Here is a 13620-nt window from a genome sequence, read left to right on the forward strand (position 1 = left end):
TTCTGGACCATCTCCATCTCCGTTTCTCCTGCTCCCCAGTCCACCTCACTCCCCACAGACTGCCCGAAGGGGTCCTCATTTACTTTAAACAACACCCTAGTGGCACCACCGAGTCCCTGAAAAGCAGGCTTGCGGTCGGGAACTCCCCAGGGATGGAGAAATGCGGGGCCCTGAGAATCTTGCCACACAACCATGGGACGGGCTCTACAGGGCGGATATCGGGGTGTCACTGCCTCATGTCTCTGGTCACTAAGCGCAGGTCACAGATGCTGCTGACTGGGTTAGGTTCCAGATTGTTCCGTTTCACAGATGAAAGAATTAAACTGCCTTGGGTTGGAATGACCAAACACACTTGATTAGGAAAGTGGGGGTGGGGGATGGGGGCCTGCTCTGGAAAGGGCAGAGGCCTAGAGACTGAACCACCTGCCAACACTTCTGCCCTGACCACACACCAACAATGTGCAGCAGACATGATTTGGGGGTTGGGGGGGCGGGGTGAGGAAGGCCAAACTGATGCTTTAACCACAGCCTACTCCATTCAATAGTGAAGCCAGGTTTCCTGGATCTTGTGGGTCTAACAGTGGGGGGAGAAAGAACTCACAAAACAAATTCTGCAAATGTTGTCAGACGTTATATGTGACCGACTGTTCCGTCTGTGGAAAGGGCCCCAAAAGTAACAACCTTGAACTTTCTGCACCAGCAGCCTGGAGATCCAGGGAAGGGCAGGCCAGCAGGGCCCTCGACGCTGAACAACGCACTCCATTCCTCCACTTCACACAAACCATGTTTATTCTCAGACTCGTGTGACAACTGCAGCACTATCATTCAAACCCACGGGGACTTGAACCGAATCCAGCTCAAAAGGGGTTGGCAACTCTGGAGATGTGGGGCAGGGCCCCCCCGCTGTGGCCACCTCCAAGGCCGGAAGCCCAGGAGTGGCTGCCTGAGTCAGAACAGAGTCACCCAACCCCCACAGACGTGTCACGGGCCTCAGCTATTGCATCACTGGGCAGAAATGACAGGTCCCACAGGCGCCTCTCTCTCCCTACTGAAGACTGGAGAGAGATTCTTAAAATTAAAATCAATCCATAAAACAGGACCTGAGCCGTGTGCGTGGGCAGCGAAGTCACTGAGAGTGAACAGTAAAACCTTAATATCTTAGTAAAAGCAGCTAAGGGGCGTGCCAGCCCCCACTAGTGGGCCAGTGCACAAGGGTGCCCCAGTGACTTAAAAGTCAAAACTATCAGCTAGAGATTGGGAATGTAAGCCCCTGCAGAAGGCAACCAAGAAGAGGCCATTAAAATGGTTTAAAATCTAGCCACCCCACCTCAGAGAGCCATTACCAAGCAGAGGCCAGAGAGGATATGGGCACCCTGTTTGGGCAGGTGGAGTTCAACGCCGACCTCCAAAGATAGAGGCCAGGGAAAGAAAGTTGGACGGTACCGCCGGGGGCAGCCCCGGGTCCTTGTCGGGGGCTATATAGTGGATGACATACTCGGGATACGCCTGATGCTTCTCGAAGATCACAAAGATAGTCGGGTCGGTCATGCTATTGACACAGCTATCGTAGAAAAGGCTGCTCTGGCCCTCCCTGGCCGGGGGGCGTACAAAAGTGGGGTTCCCACGGATGAACTCGCCCACCAGCACCCGCGCCACGAACATGGTCTTGGAGTGCAGATCCGACTTGCAGTAGTGGTGCGAGTAGGCGGCGTCTCGGGCGAAGTAGCTCCCTGAAACAACACACAAGCATGGTTCAGTGGGGACCGCAAGACCAATATCCCCAGCACCAGCGGCCACTGTTGGCCCGGAGACGCCCTAACTCCTGGCACAGAGATGACGAGCCTTGGTAAGAACAGCCCTTCCAGGGTCTCTTTCTCTGAGCTGCTGCAGCAGTGTCTCAGATGGGATGGTCCGTCCCAGGAGCCAGAACACCACAATGGCTTGGCAGCTGAGGACTGGATAGACACCAGGGGTCTCTGCACTGTCATTACATGGGCTGAGACCCTCCTTGCTGGTCAGCCTGTGGGGCCTGAGCTGCAGAGAACGACGACACCCCATGTTCCCGCTTCAGTGTGGCAGTAAGAACCCAAGCAAGCAAACTGGCAGATGCCAACAAAAATCGCCATGAGAAGCTGTGACAAATATAAGTGTAGTCACCAATGGGAAAGGAAAATGGAGAGGAGGGGTCACTCTGACAAGGCCATGGCCCCCAACACGGGGCACAATGGAGCTAGTACAGTGAGATGTGGACCTGAGATCCCCAAATTTTATCTTACTAAAAGCCAATTGCAAGTCCACAAAATTTGATTTGTACCATACTCACGGCCGCTCTCCACACGCTCCGGCCGAGCCTCACCCACAAGTGAATCCCAAGAAAACCCAGGTATGTGGGACTTTGTGACTGAGAATTCTGGGTTCAATGGGACTGGGAACAGAGATCCTCTGCCCGTGTCTCCCTGTCCCCGGCGATTAAGCAGTTGCGCCCATAAGCCACCTCTGGCTGACGCCATATAATCTCGTCATCGGCCACCATCCAGATCAAATGTGCTTCCCTCCCAGAAGGGAGCATAACATGACAGTCGCCATAACCACGCCGCCAGACCCTGCACCAGGCTGTTTCACTTAGGGCACTCCAGAGGGGGGTGGATGGGAGCCCTCCCCGCCTCAAGGGACCCAGTCCTGGCAGCCAGAAACCTCCAGAACTCAAGCACCACCAGGCTTACGGCTGCTCTCTACATACTTGGGCCAAGCCTCACCCACAAGTGAACCAATTCCTGGACATTCCATACCACACACCCTACCCATACTCCAAGAGTACCACACCACATTTAATGGGGTTTGAAGTAGGAGGCAACCAATCTTAGAGGGCAATTTTTTTTTTTACAGATATATATAAAAGTATACAAGGCTCAACCTTTAACATGTTAGTGATCTTTATAGAAGGGCTTAATAGCCCCTGGGTGAAATACAATAATCTTCACACTCCTTAAGGATACTTTTCCATAGCATTTTCAGTGGTTTTTTCATAACAAACAACGCAAAATATATTTTTTGGTTCTGCTTTGGGGCAGGGATTGGGGTTTGGGATGGAAACATCCGAAATGGGGTGGGGGAAAGGTGTAATGGTGGTGGGATTGGTGTTTGAATATTAAATGTAATAAAATATTGCAAACTACTTTATAAAATAAAAAAATTTAATTTGATTTGCAATAAGTTTTAGATGGTTTTCAACTAGAAGGCAGCTCTGCCCAGTCCCCGTGGGCTAGTACGGGAGGTGACCGGGACCCCATGCCTGGAAGTGCCCCGAAGACCCCTCAGACCAACACTAGAAGCATGAGTCCTGTGCAGCAGAAATGGGTAGAGCTGCCAGCTGAGGTCCAGCCTGACAAGCCTCCTCTGTCCTTGTCTACTGTGACCCCCACAGCCATGGTCTTATCAGGGTCACGCTAAGGGACAAGCAATGACCCCGAACAGGCAGCATATGAGAGAAACAATACCAGGTTTTCTCAGCATGGTGCCACGGCACAGACACAGAAGAGGACATCCTTATCCTCCAGAAGCCTGACAGGATGAGGGGACATATGCCACATCCTAGTGGATGGCGCACAAACACAGAAAAGGGGCTGGAGCAACAGCATAGTGGGTAGGGCGCTTGCCTTGCATACAGCCAACCCGGTTTGATCCCTGTACCTCACATGTCTGCTGAGCACTGCGAGAAGGATTCCTGAGTGCAGAGCCAGGAGTAATCCCTGAGCATGGTCAAGTATGGAGCAAACCCCAGAAATACACAGAAAAAGTGTGAGAATGCCAGCAGGACCAAGGCAGGAACAACCATGGAACTCTTTGGTGTTATTCCTGCAACTTTCTTGCATTTGAAAGGATTTCCAAATGCTCAGCTACTATCCTCACAGCAGTCACGGATGGACGCGAGATGTTCTCGCAACAACTACGGGACTCTGCTCCACAAACCCAGCTCTGGGAAAGGAAGGCCAGCCTCAGCGCTGTCCCTCTTAAACCTCATGACAAAGGGGCCAGTCCCGCAAGTCCTGGTCCCTCCGCCCACCTGCAGACAGCCAGACCTCACCCTTGCCATAGGAGGTGCCGTGAAGCCCGCAGATCCGCCAGTCAAAGTTCTGTTGGCAGATGGCGTCGACAAAGGTGGAGGCGGTGCCGTGGAACAGCTGCCTCTCATCCACCGGTTCGTCTCCATTTCTCTTCTGCATCTGTGCCTTTTGCCTAGAGCCGCAGGAGAGAAAAAGTGTACCAGAGGCTGAGGGCGACTGCCACCAGACAGTCACCAGAAGTTGGGGACCCTACTGTCCTCAGGCCTGCTCGAAGTTCCTGGAGCTCAGGGAAGTCGCCAATGGACCAAGAGAAGGGAAGCAGAGGTCCCCACTGCACAGACCCTCGACTCCAGCCCTGAAGCTGCCTGGCCTTGGAGGGCAATGCTGCATCCCCCACCCCTTTGGTTCTGGGGGTCACGGGGGGAGGCTACCCAAGTTACCCTGGTTCCCCCCTGCGCTGCCGTGGATCTGCGAGCCCAAGGGCATGTCTGGCCCTGCTCTTTGGCACACAGATCACCAGTCTGTGTGCCACAGCTGATGACATGGAATGGGCAGACGTGGTCATTGAATCAGAGGGAAGAGCTGGAGGACTGTGGGCACCAGGCTGCTCACTCCAGCAGTGCTCAGCCAGCCTGGCTGATCCCTGGGATGGTCTCTGAGGTCTCAAACACACTGGAGAAGTGGCCAGCCTGCAGGGGCCCAGAAACCCCCTGCCACACACACACACACACGCACGCACCACTGGTAAACCTCCCAGAGGGCCAGGTTCTGGATGCGCTCGATCTTCTTCACAGAGCAGCAGGGCAGTGTTTGGTTGAAGAGTTTCCAGATCTTCTGATACTCCTCAGAGGATGAGTTCAGTAGGATTTTCTGCAAAGACCGGTGGTGTTTCTGTTACTGTTCCCGCATCCTAGACAGCAACGTCTTCCCCACCCGCCCAGGGGCCAAGGTAGGGCCCCTTGCCCCCAGGAGCATCGTGCTCTCCTCTGGACCCCCACAGGCCAGAGTCCACAGCCGAAGAGACCCCAGGGCAGGAGTCACTGCATGGGGGAGCAGGTACAGTCCCAGGCTGCAGGGTAACCCCCACACGGCTGCCCAAGGAGAAGAGGGAAGAGGGGAGCAAGGGGGCGTGTCCGCTGTGACCGCCTTTCCCAGGGTGTCTGACTCTGGGCTATGGCATCCCAGATGGGCCTGAGCGGTCCTGACCACAAGGGGCCAGACTTCACCCAGTGCAACCACCCACCCCTGCGTGAGTGAAGTTGGGCCCAGGGACGACACATTTGGGGGTCTCTGGGAAGCCCCTCCACATCATCCTCTCCCCCATCCCAAGAGCAGCCCAACAGCCCATGGCACCTCACCCCAGCCCGCATGCGCGAGTCTCCAACCAGTCCAGACCATGGGGTTCTGCCCCTTCCTGTGGGCCATGCCCACCCGCCCCCAGCTACCCTGTCAAGGGCAGCCTTAGTTTACCGGCCCCTGCAGGTCCCGTCACCCGCCCGCTCCTCCCCACCTCTGCCCATGAGCAGCCCCCAGGGCCACCCTCCCTGGGTCTCCACCTGCCCTGCGCGGCCATGGAACTCGGCCCTCCATGTCTGGCCTCCCGCAGCCGCCATCTGTTCTCTTGGCTCATTCCACAAGCACAGAACTGCCCCTGCACGGGCCGGTGGGCAGTGGGCAGGAGGCTACCAGTGCCAAGGCCGGTGGAAGGGAGCCCATTCAGGGGCACACTGGACACTGGTGGGAGGGCCCTGCCGACCCAGTCAAGCCCCCAGAGCCCCCCGCTGGCACTCTTGCCTTCAGGTCGCTCCCACCAGCAGGTCCTCACCAAACCTCTCACCATACTCAAATCATCCCCTGGTTTCATTTCCAGCTTTGTTCATTTTGGGCTTAGGAAAATGAAACAGTTCTTGGGTTCCTTATTTTCGGCTCATCTTCCTCCCTGTCATTCCCTGCCTCCCCTCAGCTATCTCCCCGCTGCTACCCAGCCTTCACACCCTCCAGGACCCAGGCCAGGAGACAGCAGCACTTCAGCCTATGGCTAGAGTGTGGCGGACCCAGGTTCGGTTCCTAGCCCATGTGGTCTCCAGCATCAAAACATGGACAGTCAGGCGTGGCCCTTGAGACCTCTACATTCTCATGCCCTGGCACTGAAGGGACAGACCTGCAGGGCGCCCTGAGCAGCATTTGGAAGCCCCATATGTGATGGGGGCTAGATTACAGCCCTTGTTCCTGACGCAGGCATCCACGCACCTGGGCCTCTTCCTGGGCCCTGGTCTCGGAAGTTTCTCCAGGCATGACACTCACCTCTGTCCGGGGACACACTGCTTCCCAGCCTAAGGCCGCGCCCTTCCATACCTTAAAGCCAGGGTCCGGCAGAGCCGACGGATCCCAATGGTCTGGGATGTTCTTTGGGCCTTGGAAGTTGACATGGCTACAAAATGAAAGCAAAAATGTTAGGACACACAGCAGCGACATCACAGGTGGCCAGAATGCTGACATGAGCCTCTTCTTGGCATCCCAACTGATCAAAGCCACGAGATGGAGGTGGCCCACATGAAAGCATTACCACCTTCCTACGTGACCACCCCCACACAATCACAGAAGATCCCTTTCTCACCTGCACCCCAATTCTGTGCTTAAAAATGAATGCCCAGCATGCATCCAGCACACACACACCCTTTTCCACAACTGCAAAATTTAAAGAGTGCAGAAACAGTCTTTTAAAATAGTCTCTGTAAAATATCATTAGCATTTTTTTTAAAAAAGCAGTTTTTAAAACACAAAATTGGGGACCAAAGAGTGTACAGTGGGTCAGCTGCTTGCCTTGCATGTAGCTGACTAAGGCTCAATCCCCAGCCATGTATATGGTTGTGTAACACCACCAAGAATGACCCCTGAGACCCAGAAATAGCCCCTGAGCACTGTAGCTCGAAAGCCTCCTTTCCCCCACACCTCAATTGGCTGGGGATGTAGCTCAGCGGCGGAACACTAGTCTCACATACGTGATACCTGAGGTTTGATCCTTGGGACTTCAAAAACAGAAGAAAGAAGAGAAATAAAAGCCCATCAAACTGATATGAAGAGTACAGTGACACAGCAATTTGACTTGAACTAAGTGACATCTTGTAGTGTCTAAATTCTTCTGAGCATGTCTGTGTATATTTCACTGCATAAATATGAATATGTATAATTATTGGGTGTCACAAAGCACAAACTCCCTCTATGATCTATGAATAAAAATAAATAAAAGCTTAGTTCTAAAAGACAAATGGCTTAAAAGGGATCAAAGACTGTAAACTAGAACTCCAAATCCAGCCTACTCCGCTTCAGAAGGCGCTTTTCTTCCACAACAAATAGCTCTGCCTTCTGGTTCTGCCGGCAGGAGACACAGACCTTTCTCCTAAACGTCAAAGAACTCCCATAAATAACATCCCAGGGAAAATGGCATGGTTTATAAATAACCAAGCAGGGCTCATGAGCAAGGATCAGCCAAAAGCATACCGAGGAGGAAGATGCTGAAATGATCAATTATAAAATTATTCTTTTATGTTTAAAGACAAACTATGAAGAAACAAATATGGAAAGAACAGAAAATTACATGTTAGAAAACAAAACAAAACAAAACAAAACACCTAGAGGATCGCAAAAAGAAAGGACAGAATAGAACTTCCAGGAATAAAAATCCCCACAATCCTAGTTAGTGGAAGTCTCACAGGCAGACATCCTCGAAGATCAGAAGCCCCACAAGAAAAGAAGCATGCTGGATCACGTGGGAAATGAAATCCAGAATGTGACCCAAACCAGTGAGAAGTGGAGCAGGGGGGTAAGCTGGGACACAATGAAGGACACATATATGAGCACATGAGGCGACTAGAACAGTCTAGAAACAAAAACAAGAGCAAGACAGTCCAGGGTTAAGGTACACAAAATCAAGCCCATCTTGATCCCAGGTACCACCCTCGTGATCCTCTGGTACTTCCAAGAGCAATTCTTGAGCTTGGGGCTAGGAACAGCCTCCTAGCACCACCGCATGTGGCCCCAAAACAACAAGATCAAAGCCACCCTTCAAAACCAATACAAGAACTAAAAAAGGAAGAAAAGCTTCAAAAGTATCTCCATGTTATGAAAGAAAAAATAAAATCATTTGAAGATGAAAACAAAGAGAAAATAACGAGTTAGATTATTACTGTTCCCTGTCTACATTCTTCTCAAATCAGTAAGACTCGTGTGTTCTGGAAAACTCTGAGAATATCTTGGCGACGGAGTTGCAACACCACTGGAACACTCACAGCTAACCATGTGGCTCTTCCTCCCGTATGTTGTTTAGCTTGTCACTTCCATGCTTCATTAGTTGCATGTCCATCATGGTTAGAATAACCCAGAGACGCCAGCCGTGCCTAAGTTTACAGTGTATCTTACAGTGTGGTAATACACGCTCACACGTTTCTGCAGGAAGGTGCCAAGAACGCTTTCATTTGTCACTGTCGTGAATTCCTGTAAGTGAAGGCAGGTGCAGAGGCACAGCCCACCTTCCCCCACACACACACCGCATAATAGCAGCCCCCGAGAGGACTGGCACACCAAGTGACAAGGCCCCTAAGTGCCACCTACCAGGTCTGCTTCCCCTTCACGTCCTTCAGGGACACATATTTGGGTCTGCGGCAAACCTTCCTCACTGTGCCGTAGACCAGGTTTTTCTGAACAAAGGCTGGGGGTGGGAAATGGATATAAGCACTCAGGTTGGCAATGTTTTACAAACAAATTAAAAAGAGTTAGAAAGCTAATCCAAATGTGCGAAGCTCAGAATCAATCTGTTAAAAATTAGGCAGCTTTTAGACATTTCAAATATTCATAAAGAAAATAGGTATCCTTAGGAGATGGATTTTAATGAATAGATGAATGATTAGTAATTGACATATCAATTATACATAAGTGCTTTTAGATTGTTCCTTCCAATCTTGTTTAAACTATTATTTTGCTTAGCAATTTTTCCCAGCTTGCGTATAAAAAAGCTCCAGCTCAGCCTAAGACCGAATTACCCCATTTGGAGCCAGTGGGACATACAGTGAGGATAATAATAGGCTTATGATTTTTTTTCTCTTAACTTGACCCAACCAACTCTAGAGCAGAAATTTCTCCACTTTAAAAAATCCATACCACCTCTGGGGCTGGAGCAATAGCACAGTGGGTAGGGTGTTTGCCTTGCACGTGGCCGACCTGGGTTTGATTCCCAGCATCCCATATGGTCCCCGAGCACTGCCAGGAGTAATTCCTGAGATGCAGAGCCAGGAGTAACCCCTGAGCATCACTGGGTGTGACCCAAAAGGCAAAAAAAAAAAAAAAATCCATGCCACCTCTAATAAAATTCTTGCCACATTCCCACCCCCAAGATGTCAGAGTTCTCCTGGGGGCTGGGGAGACCCCAGCTCTGGAGTTGGAGATCACAAATACCTGCAAGTACAAAGGCTGTTCTTACCCTCTGCATTCTATCCCACAGCAACTTTCTTCCTTGGAAGCATAATCTGCAGAACCTCCCACCTCACTTGGCCCTCAGTTCCTCTACCTTTTAGGTTCCTGTCCCCGCACCCCAATCTCCAGGCAGTCACGCCAAGACACCAAGATCTGGCTCCCTTCTGGAACCACAGAGGGACAGGCCCACCTCTTGCCTTTCTCCCCCTCCCCAGCCCACGCCATCCTCTGTCGGGTAGGCGATGGCTCAGAAAATACCTTTGAAGTCCAGCTCATATTTGTGCTTTCCGGCCTGAAACTTGAGCGTAGCGGTCTGGGCGTCAGAGCCGGGCATGCAGAACTCCTGATAGGCCTTTTCCAAGTCACTGCTGTTCACGGTGGCCACAGGGTGCTCTATGCCCTGGAGGGGAGAGCCAGATACCATGACGGGCCCAGTTTGGGGCCTTCTGGGCACACTGCAGGCAAGCAGTAGGGTGGCTAGCAAGGAGAGAGGGCAGGCACAGGGCAGGAGAGGGGAGGGCGGCACCCAGAGACCCAGTACTTCTCTCTCCAATAAGCCAGGCCATGACCAAGGCAACTGGAAGTGAGGTGCTCAGAAGGTTCATGCGCTGACACAGACATGATCTTCTACGCAGCCGTGCTGGGTGGCCACAGGCCTCCCTAGCAGCCATCTCACTCCCATTAGCCCCCCTTCAAAGGGCTCCCCACCCTCCTGCCACTTCATCTGCTCCCTGGAAGAACACAGTTGTTTTTCCAATGATTCACTTCCCTCCCTTGGCCTCATTCCAATGACCTGCAGAAGGGCTAACATTTGAGGTGCCACCCAAATCTGACCCCCAAACCTGTCCACAACCCCATCGAGTTCTCTTAAGTTGGGGTCTAAGCCCAACTCTCCATCAGCACTTAACACAACTATAATGGTGACAAACGGTTGTCTGGGAACGAGGCTCAGGGGCTGTTTGTGCTACACACGGACGAAGCTCTAAAATGGCACCACCCCATCCTCCAGGGCGAGATGGTTACAGGAAGGCAGGCAGAGCACAGAGCATGGCCCGGAACAGGGAGCGAAGACACACATGTCAGAAGCTCAAGAGCTGAACTGCAAGCAGTTACGAGGCCAGGTGAAGCAGTCACTACCATCAGAAAAGTGTCACACACAGTGGAAAGAAAATAGGACCCCCAAAACATGAAAGGGGAGTTGAGGAAAGCTCGTGGGTTGGCAGAAGGGCCCAAGTGTCAGAGCGGGAGGAGAGGGTGAGCAGGAGGCTGGCAGAGGATGGCAGTGCCCAGTGTTGGTATCTGAGTTGCTGGAGCTTTCCAATCAAGGCCAAAGGGCCATGCCAACAATCAGGGAGGGGAGTGTCCATGCAGCCACCACCCACACCTGGTCAGCTGTCAAGAGAGGTGGAGAGGTGGAGCGGGACTCCTAGTCCGACATGGTCATCTCTTATAAGAGATTCGAAGAAAGAATCAGGGAGGGGGCAGCTGAGGGATGGAGAGCACCAAGCCTCACCTCTGTAGTGGGCCCGTTAGAGATGCCTCCACCAGCCAAGTGGCGCCCAAGGATGCCAGCAACCACCAGAGAGAGGACAGCCTCTCCCTGAGGAGGTCCAGGAAATGGGGCGCTTCTCATTTCCTGACTTTCCAAACCACCACTGTTCTCAGTCCCCGAGGGCAGACTCTGCTGTGGGAACTGCAGGGTATCAAGAAGGTGACTGAGAGAACATTTGAGGGGGGACCATCCTGAGTTCAGGCAGAAAAGGGCGGAGAAAATGATGCTGAACTGGCAAGTAGCCAACTACCAAGAAGACCAGATATGGGGTCTGGCCAGCGAGTGAGTCAGGAAGAGCTGGAGGGGACCGCTAACCCAGGAGTCGGTGCATCTGAGGGCACACATGCGCACTGGGGAGTTCACCAGCATCCACATTCAAAGGTACCCCCCAGAGTCACATGTTCTAGAGGAGATGACACACTCTGACTCTCCTGGAGTGATGGCCTAAGGAGACTGGCCCAGAGAGAACTCAATGGACTGAGCACAGGCTTTGCATGTGGGGATCCTGGAGTCAAACCCTGGTACCACATGGTCTTCCAACACAGCCAGGAGTGCTCCCATCCCTCTCCATGCTAGCAGCTGTCCCTGAGAACGCCCCTCAAAAAAAAACAACAAGGAGGGACCCTAAAAGTGGGTTGTTTGGGGGAAGAAAAGACTCCTGGTCCTCAAAGTTGTGAGAACCCAGTGTCGGAAGTGACCAGAAATTTACTGTCTTCTGGGCTATACCCAGAGTCCTGCATCAGCCCACTTGCTCCCAGTGACCTTGTCACCCCAGAATGGGGCTTATCACCCCCATACAGTTAGGCTCCCAACTACTGAGGGTGCCTCATCTGCCTGTGACTCCATGATGTCACCAGGAGATGACCCCCGCCCTCCCCCTGGGGCTAGAGAACCACCCAGAACAGATCCAAGGGGCAGGGGAGAGAAGCCGGAAGCCCATAGAGGGAGGACAGGAAGCATCAGTGGATCAGAGGCAGGCAAGGGTCAGAGTTCAGCTGGGCAGGCAGCAGTCTTGGTGTGTCCGAGGAGCTAAGAAGGAGATCCCTTAGGGACAGGCGAGACCCAGTGCCCTGCTGGGGGGTGCAGGACAAGCCGAGCACAGGGGTGCCAAAGCTTCAACAGAGTCCCCCGAGCCCAGAAGAACTTTTCATTCTACAAACTGTCCCCGGGGAGCCCTCCCCCAACTAGCACCTCCAGGGGCAGTGAGGGGACCCTGTCATCTGACCTGTCTGGACAGGAGCAGTGATCCCTGGAAGCCCACCCCGATCCTGGCCAGCTGCTGTGTGCAGAGGAAGCAGGGCGCACTCTGGAGAGCACCAAGCGTCACCTCTGCAGCGGGCCCGTCTGAAAGGCGGCCCCTGTCCATCCGCGACACCCCACAGGCTAAGCTAGCAGGTGAACCCCCACTTACCTGCTTTGGCCAGAGCTGCCCCTGAGACAAGGACCCCATGGTTGACAGACCTGCAGGCAGCAACCCCTTGCGTAGACCCCCCCCCACTTACTTGTTTTCCGTACTCCTGCCACGCCCCCTGCTCATCGGTCCAGTACCACACCCAGTCGGTGGTGAAGATGAAGTGCGGCGGCCTGGTGGCCGAGGAGACGGTGGAGAGGCGGCGAGCCCGGGCAGAGCCGAACATCATGGTGTGAAAGTTCAGAATGTCCAAGTGGAAATTATTGGTAGACTCCGCACACATGATCCTGTGTGAGAAGGCACGCGCGGCCTAAACCCTCATGATGCAGGTGTGAGGGCGCTTTTGGCACACAAGGTCCCCAGAGAGGGAGAGCAGGAAAGGACAGCTTTAAAATTCATGAAGACCAGGGTAACGGGCATGCAATAGATGACATTCCTCTCACTGGACAAAATGCAGATAAATTTATTTGGGGTGCTGCAGAGCAGTGCTCAGGGCCCCCAGGACTACTTCCTAGGGATACTAAGCCCCATTGCACAGGCCCGACAAGTTCAATGTGAGGCCCCAGCAATAGTGGGAGGCTATGGACAGCACGGCACGAGGGCCACGCTAGGACTCTAGCAGCAGTGCTCGGAACTGAACTCAGGGCCTAGGTTTTGTGAGACATGTACTCCAGTGCCTAACCCCAAGAAAACTATCGCTGGAAGGGGCAGCAATGTGGGTCAGTGACAGAACACTCGCCTTGCATGTGTGAGGCCCCGGGTTCAATGCCCAGCATCACAAGGAGAAACAAGCTTCAGAAGTATATAATGCTAGTCTCCACCAGAGCAGATGAGGCCCACTGCATTTCAAACAAGAGCAAACTCGAACTCACAAACTGGGTAATAAGGGACAGTCATCCTGAATGACTGCTGTCGAGGGACTGAAGGGTTAAATATTAGAGGCTGAGCCAGCCAGCACAGTGGTAGAGCAACCTGCCCTGGAGGTGGTGAAAGCCAGAGTTTGAAGCCTGGCATCAACCACCTGCTGAGTGCCATCCCAGGGTCCCTGGAGCCACAACGAAGTGCAATCCCGAGAATGCACTGCAGCCAGGAGTGACTGAGCACTGTAGCCACATGTGAACCCC

The 13620-nt window shown here is 53.0% G+C and overlaps 1 protein-coding gene across 1 annotated transcript in view; it reads right to left on the reverse strand.

Moving 5' to 3' along the window:
* Positions 1–557: 557 nt before the first annotated feature.
* Positions 558–13620, reverse strand: part of PARP12 (poly(ADP-ribose) polymerase family member 12) — a 28348-nt gene continuing 15285 nt past the window's right edge. Inside the window, exons 6-12 of the mRNA XM_055143590.1 lie at positions 12588–12783; positions 9792–9933; positions 8676–8772; positions 6420–6495; positions 4804–4934; positions 4085–4236; positions 558–1730 (exon numbers count right to left, since the gene is read on the reverse strand). Of these exons, the coding sequence (XP_054999565.1) occupies positions 1393–1730; positions 4085–4236; positions 4804–4934; positions 6420–6495; positions 8676–8772; positions 9792–9933; positions 12588–12783 (1132 nt within the window). The 3' untranslated portion in view covers positions 558–1392. The remainder of the gene's footprint in view (positions 1731–4084; positions 4237–4803; positions 4935–6419; positions 6496–8675; positions 8773–9791; positions 9934–12587; positions 12784–13620) is intronic.

The sequence above is a fragment of the Sorex araneus genome, chromosome 1 (assembly GCF_027595985.1).
Source record: "Sorex araneus isolate mSorAra2 chromosome 1, mSorAra2.pri, whole genome shotgun sequence".
Lineage (NCBI taxonomy): Eukaryota > Metazoa > Chordata > Mammalia > Eulipotyphla > Soricidae > Sorex > Sorex araneus.